Source organism: Bradysia coprophila, assembly GCF_014529535.1.
Source record: "Bradysia coprophila strain Holo2 chromosome X unlocalized genomic scaffold, BU_Bcop_v1 contig_526, whole genome shotgun sequence".
In the NCBI taxonomy this organism is placed as follows: Eukaryota; Metazoa; Arthropoda; class Insecta; order Diptera; family Sciaridae; genus Bradysia; species Bradysia coprophila.
In genome coordinates, this window is record NW_023503343.1 from 44,309 (window position 1) to 55,708 (window position 11,400).

Below are 11,400 nucleotides of genomic sequence, written 5' to 3' on the forward strand. Positions count from 1 at the left end.
AAAGGATTCTATCATTGCACGGTACAAGTCATTTGTTCATGAAAGTTGTAACGCGAGAGCTGAGAATACTAAAAGTGAGGAATTTGTTGTTTAATTTCGTTACGATTTGAACTGTTTGAACTATTTGTCTACCGTTTTTTTAGAATTTGAAGCGTTATCGAATAAACACCACAAAAATGAATTGTCTGGTGTTTTACTGCTATCAAACTTAGTTTCTGGATCAAGCATTAGACGCGTTTTCAACATTCTTCAAATTTTTTATGGTCTACACGACAACGTCATCCATCACATCTATTGGTACAATGGCATCCAAAGCACCAAACGTTTATTCAACAAGGAGCTGTCAATGTTGCCCAAATGTCGATACGGATGATATGGTACAGTGTGATTGCTGTGATTCATGGTTCCATTTTACTTGTGTGGGTGTCAGAAGTTCTATTTCAACGAGAGACTGGCAATGCGATAAATGCAAATATACGCTACCGAAAAGTTCATCGTTGGCTCATCAAGACAAAGAAAATCGCCCTCCGCAAAAGGTGATGTGGCGAGAGACGAAAAGTTTTGATTCAATGTCATCTGTTTCATCCAAGAGAAGCAGAAATTTGGCATTACAAAGGTTGGAAGAAGACCGTGCATTAAGTGAAAAACGTGATCGTGAATATTTACGACGAAAATATTCAATTTTGGAGGACGACGAGTTAGAAGTACCACAAGGCGAAGAAAAGATAATAGACGAATCGTCATTTGAAAATGTTTTGCGGTGGACAAAGGATATGCATGATTTATCGAAGGATTACACGAACAAGTTCACCATGGATGACGTTTCAATTTCGTTGGGTGACCATGAATTGACCAATATAAATCAACGTTTTGTTCCATTGGCACAATCTTCAGCAAATGTTCGCCAACCGAAATCATCACATACTGTACAACGAAAAACAATGGGTCCATTATTGACAGACAATCAACTATCGACATCGAATCCACCAATTGACAAAGCAAGAACAACAATTGGAAAGCTTAGTGGTTCGTCGACTGAAGTGCTGTGTCAGTGCAGTAATCCATTTTGTGCCTTAAGTCATCGTGCGTTTAATACGACAGAGGTTTCACATAGTAAACCATTGCAGTCAAGAGTTAACGACAACGACTTGGAAACAACGTATTCTGTTGTCACTGATAATAATGAACCGATAATTGGAGGAGTGCGGAGAAAACAAAAGCGTCCAAATCTCATCCAACCATCGAAATTACATCTCGCTGATCCGACGATTCGTCAGTCCGTGTTTTGTTTTGGAAAAGAAAATCAATTGCCGTCAACGAATTCGTGTGTCATCAAGAAAGCGGATGAAAGTAGAAATAATCGATTTTCCACTGGGTTCAAATTCACCAACGCACCACAGGAATTTCGACCACAAATTTTTTCACATGATGTCAAGCGTCCAAGAATAGATAACGACCGATTTGGATTTTCAAAAAGCAAAACATCGAAGCCGTTTCTACCATATGTAGATAAACATCATCAGTCAACTAGAACATTCGAGCATCCGATTCGACAGTCCAATTCGAATGCATCCGTACCAGCCGGAAACACACCAGCTGGAAACACACCAGCCGGCAACACATTACCAGCATCAGTAAATTGTGCACCAAGTGAAATGAACAGTTCTAATCCATCGAGATATCAAAATAATTCGTCGATTATCCCATATAGTGGACACCAGCCGATTGATTTTCGAAAGATATGTTTCACCCATGTGGAGTTGACTGCAAACCAGATAGCATCAAGACACACCATGAATCGACGATTGCCACAGTTTTTTGGAGAACCTACAAAATGGCAAATGTTTGAAAGTGCCTTTGTCTATTCGACAATGTCGTGCGGTTTGATGAACCACGAAAATTTGTCTCGGTTGACTGATAGTCTACAAGGTGTTGCAATGAAAGCAGTCAAAAGTCGACTTCTGCATCCTGATTCTGTACCTGGCGTCATGGAAACACTCCGTCTCATGTTTGGTCGACCGGAGTTGATCATTCAATCACTTTTGGAGGAAATTGACAGAACTACGGCACCGAAATCTGACGATTTGAAATCGTTGATAATGTTTTCGATTTCCGTAAAAAATTTGTGTGCGACTATTGAATCGTTTGGTGCGGTTGAACATTTACGGAATCCAAATTTAATGAGAACCTTAACAGACAAGTTGCCATCACAAATTCAGCTAAATTGGGCATTCTACAAACATCAAGTCCGTGATGTGAACGTTGCGATTTTTGGTAATTGGCTGTATGAGTTGGCGACTGTTGCTAGCGATGTTGTCACCGTCGATACATCGGCGGAGGTTAAGAATGCTCGCAAAGAAATTGAATCCAAGAGTTCCAAAAAAGACAATTATGTTAACGTCCACAATGGGGCAAAGACAGAGGCAAAATCGCAAAATTCTGCTGCAGTTTCCACAAAGAACTCCAAAGTATGTCCAGCCTGTAAAAAGGACATCTGCAAAGTTTTGGCATATTGCGAAACGTTTAAGAGACTAAAACGTCCCGACAAATGGAAATTAGTGAAAAGCAACAATTTGTGTGGCTGTTGTCTTGGAAATCATCGATATTTTAACTGTCAACAAAAAATTCTTTGTGGCGTTGCTGGTTGCAGCCTTTTTCATCATGTGTTATTGCATAACGATTCGAAAACAGACGAGTCCGAGAAGCAGGTTTCCAACATCAATGCTACCAATAAAACTTGCAATTCCATGGCATCATCAGTGTTAAAGTTTCCGGAAATATTTCGAATCGTTCCGGTGAACTTATTTTTCAATGGCGTATCGACAAGAATCTTCGTTTATTTCGATGATGGGTCGAATTTGACAACTATGGACCGAACGTTGGCTCAAAAAATTGGTTTACACGGATCCCAGGAAAGTTTATGCGTGAAATGGTCATTTGGTGACTCTCAAGTCGAATCAGATTCTCGCATAGTTTCTGTTCAAATAAGTGGAATTTATGATGGCGCAGAGGAATTTACTCTTGATGATGTTCGAACAGTGAACAAATTGCAATTGCCATCGCAGTCTATTACGAAGAATTGGCTCAGCAAATTTCCACATTTCAAGAACCTTCCAATTACGCCGTACAGGAATGCCGTACCGCAAATGATCATTGGATTGAATTATTCGAGATTAATGGTGTCACTTGAGACGATTGAAGGAAATTGGAATCAACCAATCGCCTGTAGAACGCGGCTTGGTTGGGTCGTTCAAGGCCCGAATGATGAGATGATTTCATCAGGAATTTCGACTAAAATTAGCTTGAACATGTGTGTATGTCAATCATCCGACAACAATCTTCATCAATTGGTCAAAGAATATTTTTCACTTGAATCGTTTGATGTGAAAATACCTGATCGTGTCGTGGGGTCCAAAGAATTGATAAGAGCTTACGACATTTTGGAAAAGTCAACGATAAAGAAAGACAATCACTACGAAGCCTCATTACTCTGGCGTAAGGATGACGTCACATTGCCCAATAGTTACGACATGGCTAAACGACGATTAGAATGTGTCGAGTCAAAAATGAGAAAAGATCCGCATCTGGCCAAAAGAATTTGCGATTACTTCAAGGACTTTATCAACAAAGATTATATTCGCAAGCTGAGTTACGAAGAACGTCAGAAACATGGGCCACGAACCTGGTATTTGCCGGTTTTTCCTGTCTTCAACCCAAAAAAACCAGAAAAATTACGTTTGGTTTGGGACGGTGCTGCAAAGGTCAAAGGGGTTTCTCTCAATTCTGAATTGTTGGCTGGACCCGATCAATTGGTACCTCTTACAGACATTTTACGACGTTTTCGGGAGGCTTGTATTGGATTGAGCACTGACATCATTGAGATGTTTCACCGGATCTATGTGAACAACGAGGATCAAGATTCACAACGTTTTCTTTGGCGTGACGGAAATGCTAATAAGGAACCAGAAGTATTTGTCGTAAACGTTTTGACATTTGGCTCAAATTGTTCCCCGGCTGTTGCTCAGTTTGTCAAGAACAAAAATGCAAAAGAATTTGAACGAGAGTTTCCGAAGGCAGTAGAGGCGATTACAAAAAACCACTACGTCGATGATATGATTGAACGTGCCCATGATGTCGACTCGGCTGTACAATTGATCAAGAATGTGCAATTCATTCACCGACATGCAAACTTTGAGCTGCGAAATTTAATTTCGAACAATCAGCAAGTGCTAGAAGCTATCAATGGAAGCCCAGAATTCAATGACAAGATTTTAGTGGACAAATTGGACATTGATGTTGAACGAATTCTTGGTATGTACTGGAATACGAAAACCGACACTTTTACTTATTCTCTCCAGTTCATAAAGCTGAAAAATATGACGGAAGAACATTGTCCAACTAAACGCGAAGTGCTACGAGTCGTAATGTCCGTATTCGATCCATTGGGATTTTTGGCTCATTTATTGATACATCCCAGAGTTTTGATACAAGAAATTTGGAGACACGATATCGGTTGGGACGTTCAACTACCACTTTCGCTCAAGTCAAGGTGGCTGGAATGGGTTAAACATCTGATGCAAGTTGAACATTTGCATATTCCTCGTTTGTACTCAACAAGGCTGTCACCGACTCGGCCAAAATCAATTCAACTTCACGTTTTCGTTGATGCAAGTATAGAAGCGTATGCAACAGCAGCATATTTTCGTATTGAAAACCAGGATGGCGTCGACAGTTGCTTGGTTGGTGCTAAATCAAGAGTTGCTCCGAACAGACCGATGTCTATTCCACGCTTGGAACTACAAGGTGCCGTGCTTGGTAATCGTTTCGCCGAGAGTATTTTGCAAAGTCATTACAGTTTGGACTTCGAAAAAATTATATTTTGGTGCGACTCAAAAACGGTTTTGTTCTGGTTGAATACCGAACCACGCCGTTATTCTCAATTTGTGGCTTTTCGACTCGGCGAGATATTGGATTCGAAAATTAATGCTCAATGGCGCTGGATTCCCTCCGAATTTAATGTTGCGGATGAGGCAACAAAGACGGAGACATTGCCCGAGTTATCGTCGTCATCTCGCTGGTTTGCTGGTCCTGAGTTTCTTCGAAATCAAAATCCGGAATTTTCTTTCGATTTGGATGAGCCAGATTTTACAACAGAGGAGGAAGTACGCCCATTCTATTTGCTGACACATCTGCATGTTCCAATGAACACTTTGTTGGTTTATGAAAATTTTCCACACTGGAATCGACTTCATCGTACAATGGCGTTTGTGTTGAGATTTATTCGCAATTCTAAGCTACAACCTCAAGAACGTTCTTTCGGTGTTTTAGCCAGCAACGAATTATTGGCAGCCGAAAATTGTTTGTATCGCCAAATTCAATACGAAAGTTTCAAGGAAGAAATTTTGATCATCCGTTGGAATGAAACTGCACCTTTGGACAAACACAAGGATTTTGACAACGCAAGCATCATTCGAACATGTTCACCGTATTTGGACAAATTTGGTGTTTTGCGTGTAATGAGTCGCCTCGATAATGCACATTCGATTTCTGAAACCGCTAGACGTCCGATAATTTTGGATAGAAATCATTTTGTTACTCGTCTCATTGTCGATTCCTATCATCGAAAGTATCGTCATCTGCATCATCAAACCGTTCTCAATGAAATTCGTCAAAAATTTTGGATTCCGAAATTACGAGTGGTGGTGAATAGCATTCGGGACAATTGTCAAAAGTGCAAGAATTCGGCAGCGATACCACGAATTCCGGAAATGGGTTCAATTCCAGAAGCTCGTTTGGCTGTTTTTACTCGTCCGTTTACTTTCACTGGAGTTGATTATTTTGGTCCACTTTATGTCATCGTCAATCGTGGTACACAGAAACGATGGGGAGCACTTTTCACTTGCATGACGACACGGGCTATTCATTTAGAAATTGCGCATTCGATGGATACCAGCTCATGCATCATGGCGATACGCAATTTCGAAGGACGTAAGGGTACTCCACGGAAGTACTTTTCGGATCATGGCACAAATTTTCATGGAGCAAACAACGTTTTTACCGCAGAATTGGCTTTGGAATTGGCCAAATTGGATTATGAGAAAATACGGGAGGAATTTGTCACTTCCGAAACTTCTTGGTCTTTCAATCCTCCCAAAGGTGCACACATGGGCGGCGTTTGGGAACGCATGGTTGGCATTGTCAAAGTTTGTTTGGACGAAGTTTTAACCGTTCGTTACCCTACCGACGAAATGCTAAAAAGTTTATTTGTGGAGGTGGAACGCATTGTGAACTCACGACCTTTAACATACGTTTCATTGGCACATCCCGACGACGAGGTTTTAACGCCAAATCATTTTATTTTTGGCTCATCAAATGGTACGAAGCCTCCTGGAGAATTCATTGATGCAGATTTGCTGCGACAGAATTGGCGGACGATACAAGCGATGAGTGAAAAATTTTGGCAGAAATTTGTTGTCGAATATTTGCCGACTCTGATGCGACGCACCAAATGGTTTCGAAAGGTTGAACCATTAAAAGTCCACGATGTTGTCCTTTTGGTGGACTCGAGTTTTAAACGAAATACATGGCCGAAGGGAATTGTTGTTGAAACTTTTATGGACAAGAGTGGGCAAGTTCGAAAGGCTCGCGTTCGCACTGCTACTGGTACAATATTTGAACGTCCCGTTTCTCATTTGGCCCGACTGGACGTTGATGCTCCTACATTGGTTAAGCCGGATTCTTCGAACCAGTTAACGGGGGGGAGAATGTCCGACAACACTGATAACGATTGCCCGATTGGACGAATTGCTTAGACAATAACTTTGACGTTTGATTGATCGACGGAAGTGTTCTTTATTACGATAAAGGTTTTTTAATAGTCAAGAGCACATCAATGTGATGTTGTTGAATTTTATCGAAATTTTGCTAATCAGTAATTATCATCAATTGAATTGGTCCTATAAATTTTGTGAAAGTTTGTGCTGTGCAATTGTTGTAATCGTTTTAACGGTTTCACTGTCGTAAGTTCGAGTTTAAAGGATTTTCTAATTAGATTCATGCGTCTATTGACAGTTTTTTTTCTTTGTTTCATTTTTTATTAGAATTTGCCGAATCGTTGATCAAAAGAAGCGATTCCTTTGGATTTGTTGAATTCTTGTTGACACCTAGTAAGATTGATTTAAATCTTTTTCATTTTGGGTTTGCGTGAATTACTTTTTTTTTTAATTCAATTTCAAAGGATTCTATCATTGCACGGTACAAGTCATTTGTTCATGAAAGTTGTAACGCGAGAGCTGAGAATACTAAAAGTGAGGAATTTGTTGTTTAATTTCGTTACGATTTGAACTGTTTGAACTATTTGTCTACCGTTTTTTTAGAATTTGAAGCGTTATCGAATAAACACCACAAAAATGAATTGTCTGGTGTTTTACTGCTATCAAACTTAGTTTCTGGATCAAGCATTAGACGCGTTTTCAACAACAGTCTTGCCATGGTTTAGCAAATTTTTATTGAAAGCTACTACTTCGTAGTGGTTAATGCGCTTTTATAGAATACGAAACACAAAAATGTAGGCTATAATTTTAGCTAGATGAACATGCCTCTTAAGAGTCAGCACAGCAATGTGATTATAAAAAACTCCAAGCAGAAATCGCTAAAAAATAAGAAAACGAAAGGAAAAATTCGACGAGGATGGGATTCGAACCCACGCGTGCAGAGGACATTGGATTAGCAGTCCAACGCCTTAGACCGCTCGGCCACCCTGTCGTGTGCCTTCGAGAGAGTTAGTTACGTGGGAGTAAATGTTCAGTTTTTAACTGATTTTTTTTATTTCCAGCATTTATTAGCAAGCCGTTATACTTACTCGTAAATTCTATATTAGAATGGTTTGTCAAAATTTTATAGACTTTTGAAACGTTCCATATTTCTAACACACCCTAAAGAAGTCAGTTTTCAGTAAATTGAAAGATGAAACAATCACATGTTGTCTATTCTATTCCATGTAGTTGTGGATGTAGATATGTAAGTCAGACCTTACAGTATTTGAAGGGTAGAACTGGTCAGCATAAATATAACATCAGTAACAATGAACATAGCGCATTATGTGATCATGCGATTTCTACTGGTCACACACCGCTATGGGAAGATGTTCACATGTTAAAATTGTCTATCGAGAAAGTAATCAACAGAGACATTCTAGATTGCGATAAAAAAGACACCGAATTGTCTCAACAAACATACTGATTGTCTAGTTGAATGTCTGTTGTTACAGACTTCTTTCGTTGATTAATTTAAAGATTTTTAATGTTTGTGACCACCAATGTTTAAATTTGTAGTAAGTTGACCGGTGATTAGTTTGCTAAGTTGTTATTCTAATTTTGAAATAATGTATTTTAGTTTAGCATTAGAGTCATATATGACGAAGCACGCTTTTTAATTCGTTTCTCAATTTATTATATAAACATTCGTGGTATGTGTGTTGCTATACGATGTATTATGATTTAGTCCTCACGAAAATAATGTTTTCAGCCACTGATGATGGCATCTATTTGATGTCGAAATTGATTTGGCAAAAATAAATTGATTTTGGGACAAATTGAGCGATACCGATTTTCTCTAAAAATTTTGATAACACGCTAATCGATTTACAATTATTCCATTTTTTGTTTGATGTCAAATAGTTATTTATACAACAAGTTGCCAAGTGGCTTTTGTCACTGAATGCATCCCATGGAAAGCTAGTTTGAAAAACACATCGTGTGGCCGAAACAACCCCATTTTACAACTTCCTGTGCATAGATAAACTTGAAATAGTAGAAGACTGACTATCTGTATTGTTCGATTCTTACAAGTACAACAACCCCGTACTTGCTATGCTTGTTTAAAAAATGAGATACAAGAACTAGTAATCTATGGCACCAATTGATAAATGCTTCTGTTTATCTAGTGTTAAGATATCAATTGTCATACCTTCGTTGTCCCGAAAATAAGCCTTGGTTCATAGGGAAATGAGCGACAAAAGTTCTGCTTTTAATTTTACAATCCAATTTAGGTATTCATAACTGGTGCATGAAACACGAGTCGAAGACGGAATAGAATCCAAAAGAGTAGCGTAAGTCCATCAGCTTAGCAAAAGCTAAAGTGTTATTGTAAATTGTTTAACACGCAATCAGGTAATGTACAATGTTGCAATAATACAACGAAGAAAATTTAATTTCAAATCAATAATGTAATATTTCGCTTTCAGTTAAAAATGCTAATTAAACCACATTTTGATACAAGCGCGCTGAGTTCATGTGAGTTACTGCATTATTAACAGCAGATATGATCGTCGACGCGCGAATAATAACGGTTAAATAACATTGCATTGGTTTTCTGTAATTGCATTCGTTCCAAGAATAAATGAAGACATTACCATCTTTTTTAGTTTGGAATCTTCAAAACATATTTGATGTTTTTAAGAGTTTCAGTCATCGATGTTCCCCATCAATAAAGTGTTTTCAGGTTAGGGTATTTTGGCACAAAATTTTAAAATCCCTTAGCGAATTCAAATTTCACGCCAAAATATCATATACTGTGAAGCACTTAATCAAGGCTGTATACTTAGGGAGGAATGCAGCCTTGCACTTAATTGACTAGGGTTTGAACATCGACGACTTTTATAACTCTGATAAATCTAAAATTGTGTTTTCTAACGCACACTGTACTTAGTTTTGATAAGCATTATTAGAACGTTGTTTTACGATAAAAATACAGAGCGCAGCGGCTGTCTTGTCTGCTATATGTATAAATTTTGAATTTGTGTAGAATTAGTGTAATACAAAATATCCTTGTGTAAAGTGATCGCGAGCATTTCACAGAGCGATTTCCGTCAAAGTGGACGACCTCCAGGTAAAGTGATTGGTGATAAAAGAAAGTAGCAGCATGGAGAGGAAGGAGATAATATTTGATGGCTATTTCTATGATGTTACCGAATTTATCAAAAGACATCCAGGAGGAAGTATAATTTTAGATTATACAAAACCTGGCGAGGATGGTACCCATGCAATTCAACAATTCCATCATCGATCTTTTGACAAAGTCAAGAAAATGATGGGATCGTTTAAGAAACGTCCAGTGATGGACATTGATCGTATGTACTGTTTGTATATTTATTATCATCAAGTGTAAAGTACTTTATTAGGTTCTAGATGTGTAACTATGACACGAGGCCGCAGGCGGTGTAATAAACATAATACATATCGTGAGCCTAATAAAGTACTTTGCACCGAGATTCATACAACGATTTATGCAACTCGAGATCATAATGTTCGAAAACTGCGAACTTTAGATCGCTCTGTTACACAAAACGTTGTATGAATCTCTGTGCGAAGCACTTGATTAGGCTTACGATGTGTATTATGACACACGGCCAGCGGCCTCGTGTCATAATTACACATATAGAGCCTAATAAGTACTTCGCACTCGATGTCATAAATAACTATTATCCAACGGAGGCAACTAAAGTTTGCAAATTTTGCACATTATGATCCTGAGTTAGATTTTTTTTTCATTGTTAAATTAAGTCGAATTAGACCCTCAAGTGCTGAAAAAGAATCGCGCCCTATCAGAAGATTTTACAAAGCTCTACAAGGACCTGGTTAAGGAAGGATTTTTCGAACCTTCTCATACATACAATGCTGTACGCATGGTTGAGTTGCTGGCGATGTGGTATGTTGGATACTTACTGCTACAATGGCCATACAATGTTGCTAAATATGCTGGAATATTTTTGATTGGTTTTTCGCAAGGACGCGTCGCTTGGGTGGGACACGAGTGTGGTCACTATTCTTTCTTAGGATTTCCAAAGTTCGATCGATATTTCCAAATTTTCTTGCACGGTAACAATTGGAACGTTTATAACAAGAAGCGATGATCAAAACTTTAAATTATTCGCTAGGAACCATTGGAGGCGCTTCCGCAACTTGGTGGAGACGGGGACATAATCGGCACCACGCGATGCCACAACGGTTGAACCATGACATTGATCTGAGCACAGTTCCATTGTTGGCGTACAACACAAAAGTTGTGAAAAACAATGCTGAAGGCAAGGGATTTCTCATTAGGCATCAGGTAAATTCAGGGAATCTAAACGAACGTGTCCTAATATTAAAATGATTCTGAATTCAGACATACTTCTTCCCGCTTGTCAGTCCTTTGTTAGGCGGAATATTTTGGAGATTTTACAAAGCACCCAAATTCCTCATCAAAAACAGGCTGTACACAGAAACATTGGCATTGATTGCACATTATGTCATTTACTTATATTTAGTTGGTTTTTCGGTTTGGTTTTTTTCGTCCTGGATGGCTGGTTCCTACGCATTCCTAAACTTTGCTTTGAGTCACACTTATGCCGGCTTACGA

At 38.8% G+C, this 11,400-nt stretch overlaps 2 protein-coding genes and 1 non-coding gene across 3 annotated transcripts; 2 read left to right on the forward strand and 1 right to left on the reverse strand.

The window, feature by feature from the left end:
• Window positions 1-302: 302 nt before the first annotated feature.
• Window positions 303-6,812, forward strand: LOC119070165. Its single transcript, XM_037174480.1, has one exon. The coding sequence runs from the start codon at window positions 303-305 to the stop codon at window positions 6,810-6,812; it is 6,510 nt and encodes a 2,169-aa protein (XP_037030375.1).
• An 869-nt stretch (window positions 6,813-7,681) lies between these two features.
• On the reverse strand, window positions 7,682-7,764 carry Trnas-gcu. Its single transcript has one exon. It is a non-coding gene; the product is annotated as a tRNA-Ser (tRNA).
• A 2,061-nt stretch (window positions 7,765-9,825) lies between these two features.
• On the forward strand, window positions 9,826-11,388 carry LOC119070166 (acyl-lipid (8-3)-desaturase-like; the record flags this gene model as incomplete). The annotated part of the gene is made up of 4 exons (XM_037174482.1): window positions 9,826-10,129; window positions 10,563-10,877; window positions 10,937-11,109; window positions 11,167-11,388. Coding segments are annotated over exons 1-4 (918 nt in total), but the record flags the coding sequence as incomplete, so codon positions are not given.
• Window positions 11,389-11,400: the final 12 nt, after the last annotated feature.

Bases quoted from the DNA above. Each gene is read 5' to 3' on its own strand.
- LOC119070165 (XM_037174480.1), top strand. From the start codon at position 303: ATGGCATCCAAAGCACCAAACGTTTATTCAACAAGGAGCTGTCAATGT.